The 5,193-nt window shown below is 53.5% G+C and overlaps 1 protein-coding gene across 1 annotated transcript; it reads right to left on the minus strand.

Annotated features, from left to right (window-relative positions):
- Nucleotides 1-1,357: 1,357 nt before the first annotated feature.
- LOC101786516 (CBL-interacting protein kinase 16) lies at nt 1,358-3,339 on the minus strand. The gene is made up of 2 exons (XM_004956776.4): nt 1,686-3,339; nt 1,358-1,603 (listed from the first exon to the last, which is right to left on the minus strand). Exon 1 carries the CDS (start codon nt 3,145-3,147, stop codon nt 1,726-1,728), a length of 1,422 nt encoding a protein of 473 aa, XP_004956833.1. The 5' UTR covers nt 3,148-3,339; the 3' UTR covers nt 1,358-1,603; nt 1,686-1,725.
- Nucleotides 3,340-5,193: the final 1,854 nt, after the last annotated feature.

Here is a 5,193-nt window from a genome sequence, read left to right on the forward strand (position 1 = left end):
GCGGAGGAGCCTGTCGTCAGTGTCCACATCTCGCAGATGACCGGAAACTTCAGGAGCTGGAACAACGCATACAATACAAGCACAGCCACGTCGTCCATGAAGAGCCGTCCTAAGCACATGGGATCAGGAAATGAGGAAAGAACCCTATCCATTTACCCCCTTTTCCTTTTTTGCTCGCGTGCGTGATCCCCGAGATCTTGACGGAGTCATCAGCAGGGAAGTAGGGCACTGCAGCTGCAGGACGTGTGAGCTCTGGATTCGATCGGGAGCTCCTTGGGAAATTCTCCAATGGCACGCAAGGTACCACCGGTGCTCCGTCGTCCCTGTTTCGGTAAGGGGAAAATGAGGAGAAAGGTCTCTGCATCCGCGCTGTGCTTCCTGAAAGTCGCCATCCCGCGCGTAGGAGAGTTTCTTGACGCCTCCAGGGGAGGTGGTCAGACTCACACGCTGACTCGACGAGTGTTTACAGTGACTTGCCATTGCCAGAGCAGAGATCACGCTGGAATGCAACACAAGCTGTTCAGGGTACGTACTCCAGAATACTGTCTGATGTACGCAACAACATGTGGTACACGTACTCGGAAACGTGGTTTATTTCTCAGTTTACATTTTTCTATTCTCATGATGCTCAATTAAAGTCTGAAAGGAAAGAGACAATGGAACAGAAACGACAAACAGTAACGATAAACAAAGAGAAGTTCTGAATGGCAAATATTTTGACAATAGGGGATCAGCGGCCTAATAAGTTTGCCTAGATGAGTGGTTTGGCTGGCATTGTTTGGTTACATTCTATTTTTCCCTGATTATTTTTAATGTGCATTATTGGTGTAAATTAAGAGAGAGAGCCAATCAAATCATACTATGCGCCTCCTTTTTTCCTGCAAAGCACAATACTTTATGCTATCTGATACTCAACTCACTTTTTTTTTTGTCTCAAAGAACATGTAGTGGCACTCTCTTTATTTTCTCTAGCTCGTCAATAATACACAAGTACAATCATTAGGAGGTTGCAACAAAAGTAGGTGCAATTATCTTTAACTTGGCATTGTGAAAAGGCCATTTAACTATGACTTGACATCATTAGTTGCACATTTTATTTCATCAAACAAAAAAAAATAAAGCCTGTGGCCTAAATCTATTTTGAACAGGACATACAAGTTAGGAGGAACTCCAATGATCACCTTCACAAAAAAAAGGTAGTCCACAAAAAAGAAGCCAAGTATCTAGTTGAACCATAAATCATCGCCCCATAATTAAATTCAGAACACGAGAATTTCCACCTTGTTGAACATCTGGTGGTGGTACATGAAGACTTGTATGAATAGCTATCGCTGTTTGAGATTGAGAACAACCTAGATGCAGTGAGATTGACATAGCAATTGATAACAACTGCAAATAGCACAATCAATTCAGATCAGATGACCATATGGTATGGGGACCAAAACTAGATCTTGATCATGAACAAAATTTTGTATGTACACAACTCCACTCGTACAGATTGCTATCAAAACTTTGCAAGCTGATCGAGCATACCCTGCCTCCACTTGGCTCATCGTGTATTCGTGTCTACAAACTCCTCTCCCTTTGGTCTTGCTCTTCTTGCCTGTACAACGAAAGATACAAATTTTACAGCCTAATAAACTGTGGAACCGCGCAAATCCTAACGAAGTCGCTACGATTTATACATCTCTGATTGGACGCCGGAACGGACGCTTTCTCTGCTCATCACGCGCACCCGGCGACGGCCGCGGGCGTCGCCGGCGAGCTGTCGCCCTGCCACGCCCACACGATGTCCGCGAGCCCCGGGCGCACGTCCTCGGCGCAGAACTTGTTGAAGTCCAGAGCGTCCCCGGCGTCGTGCGCGAACTCGACGACGGCCACGTCCGCGGCCACCTCGAGCACCTCGGCGGTGAGCGCGAGCCGCCCGTTCGTGCCGTCGACCTTCGCCTCCATCCGCAGGTTACATCCCTTCCCCCTGGTGACCTCGAACCCCAGGGCGTGTCCGACGGCCTCCAGCTTCTCCGCCACGGCGGCCGCCGGCGCGCGCGACGTGAACACCGTCGCGGCCTTCTGCTCGCTCTCGAACAGCCCCGACAGGTCGAACCCGGAGGACATGGAGGAGATGAGCTGGAACGCGTTGCACGACCGGGGCGAGAGCGAGGCAGTGCTGGAGCTGTCCCTATCGCTGCCGCCGCCCTCGAGGAGGGCACCGACGGCGTCTTCGTCGTCCACCAGCCGTTTCTTGGGCGACACCTGGGGCGACAGGACGGGCGGGACGAAGCCTTTCCTGAACCACGGCGTGAGCATGATCTCCGGGATGGACGCGCGCTTGGTGGGGTCGACGACGAGCAGGCGCGCGATGAGGCGGCGCGCGTCGCCGGAGACCCAGGGCGGCACCTGGTAGTCGGCCTTGAAGATCTTCTGGTACATCTTGGCGTAGCTGTCGTGCTGGAACGGGAGGAATCCGCAGAGCAGGACGTAGAGCACGACGCCGCAGGACCAGAGGTCGGCGCGGGCGCCGTCGTAGCCGCGCTTCCGGAGCACCTCGGGCGCGACGTACGCCGGGGTGCCGCACTGCGTGTGGAGCAGGCCGTCGTGGCGGAGCTGCTCGGGCAGCGCTGCGAGGCCGAAGTCGGTGACCTTGAGCCGGCCCTCCTCGTCGAGGAGCAGGTTCTCGGGCTTGAGGTCCCGGTGCGCGACGCCACGGCGGTGGCAGAAGCCGACGGCGGCGACAAGCTGCTGGAAGTAGCGGCGCGCGTGGTCCTCGGTGAGGCGGCCGCGGGCGACCTTGGCGAAGAGCTCCCCGCCGCGGGCGTACTCCATGACGACGAAGACGCGGGAGCGGCTGGCGAGCACCTCCCGGATGCCCACCACGTTGGGGTGGCGCACCATCCGCATGATGGAGATCTCCCGGCGCAGCTGCTCCACCATCCCCTCCGTGCGACGCAGCCGCGCCTTGTCGATCACCTTGATCGCCACGCTGCTGCTGCTGCCGCCGCCGGCCCCGGCTGCCGCGGCGCTCAGGTCCCGCGCGTAGTAGACCTTTGCGAAGGTGCCCTGCCCCAGCATCCGCCCCAGCTCGTACTTGCCCAGCACCAGCCTCCGCTCCTCCCCTCCGCCCTCCCTTTCCCGCCCTGACCTCGCCATGGTTTGATCTGCTGCTGCCGCTTACTACTGGTGGCTCTGCTCCGAGGCCAGGAGCTGCTGATTTAGTGGCGCCCGGCGCTTGGGAACGTGGCGCGGCACATGGTTTCTTTGACCCGGCCACCCGGGGGAACGTTGGTTTGGGCTGGTGGGGGGTGGGCTCGGGCACGGCGGCACACGGGATTGGGAAAGTGGTTGGCGCCGGTGGCTCGCTTATTTGTAGCGGTGTGGCGCGGTGCGCGCGCCGGGCTAACGGGAGACGGGCAGGTGGCAGGTGGCAGGCGGGCGCGGGACGGGTGGGGCCGCGCCGGTTGAGCCGTGCGGAGCAGAGCGGTGTCGTTGGGAGGAGGGGACAAGCGTTTGGTCCGGTGAGGTGTGAGCTGCGGGAGTGGGCGGGAGCGCCGAAGGCCCCTGAGGCGTGGGTTGTGTTGGTGCCGGCGGCGAGGGTGGAGCGCGGAAAGGGGGGCCAGATTCGTGTGAGGTGTCCCGGATGGTTGGGCCTTTTGCCTCGCCCGTTCAGCGTTCAACGACCTTCAACGTTGTACTACTTCCATGGCAGGTGCAGCGTGCTGGTCTTGTGGAATGTCCTCTTTGCCGGCGAGGTTGGGTTTGTTTAGTGGGAGGAATCAGCTGGGAAAGACTCGTCTCTACGATCATGTGTTCTACGCGTCTGTTTGAACAATTTTGTAATACCTTAGCCTCTTACTGTTTAATCTTGATATCAGGTTTATCTCTACTGATAGGTTAGCGAGCCGTTTACTACTGATAGGCTTCTCTGGAGGTCGAGCAAGTCACGGTCATCAGCTGAGGCTTCATTCATGTCAAGCGCTTCGCGGAGGCACTCAGTCTCTGGGTCGCCGTGGGGCAACGACGTCGATATGGTACCACCTCGGAGTGACCAAATGATCCTCGGCGGAATGCGGGAAACTAGAAGCTCTTCAATGCAGTTTAATGAACCGCGTGGAATACCCGAAGTAGCACCACAAATTTCAAGGAGAGCAACTCACTCTCAAAGTGGTTTCACCGAGAAGTCGGAGTACGGCTTCACAATAAAAAGCAAGGATGGAGAGGAGAGGTTGAAAAATATTGAAGGAAGAATTGTTTCCAACCACGACTTCGACGATAATTTTCTTCAGAATATTGGGTTTCATAATGACATATATAAGCTTCTGAGCAACATTGGGTGGATGCAATTTTCTCTTATAGGCCCTGTCAGCGTGTAGCTAGACATGGCATGTGAAATGTTCATCACCATGAAAAAGATCATGAGGTGGAACGAAGAAGGGGATGCACAAATTCCATACCTATCCTTTAGAATAAAGGATGAAGAGAAGATTATCACATCTGAAGGCATTACAAGACTATTGGGTATCAATCCACAGGCCCCAGAATTTGGAGAAATAGAAGAAGAAGAAGACTCGAAGAAGTTTTGGAAGGATATTTCCAAGGAGGATAATAGGCAAAGGAAAAATATTTGCAACCCCATCCTATAGATATTTTATTTCTGGATGTGCCATCATATCTCGGGGAGGATGAAGGAAACCAAGATTACTGATTACGAGATTAACTGGCTTTATTGCGGCGAAGCAAGTAATTGACCCTTCTTCTTACTTGATGATCAACAGATGGCTTGCTGAAGCTACATCCAGAACCGAAACTGTTAGTTCGGGATACTACCTCACCATTATGGCATTAAGTTTGAAGCCGGATATTGAAAGGACCTCCAAGTGGTTAATAAAAGTAGGAAGCATCGACTCTAGGATTATGAAAAATGCACACTTGATTGGCGGCACCGAAGAAAAAGGCTATAAAGTTAGGGTCACCAATGTTAAATTTCCCGACACAAGACTGAGAATATATCATGTGGGCAAAACCAACCGGCGTGAAGAGGGAATATTAATTCCCGCAAAGAAAGATAAAAGCGGACAAAGAGTTGAAGAAGACTCATCTTCCCAAGTATCTATAGAAGTACAAGTACCGCCACCCAGCTCAAGCTATTGGCAAACTGAGTTTCAGAATGCACCTAGTTACGAGGGAGTCTCAGAGATG

Source organism: Setaria italica, chromosome II (assembly GCF_000263155.2).
Source record: "Setaria italica strain Yugu1 chromosome II, Setaria_italica_v2.0, whole genome shotgun sequence".
NCBI lineage: Eukaryota > Viridiplantae > Streptophyta > Magnoliopsida > Poales > Poaceae > Setaria > Setaria italica.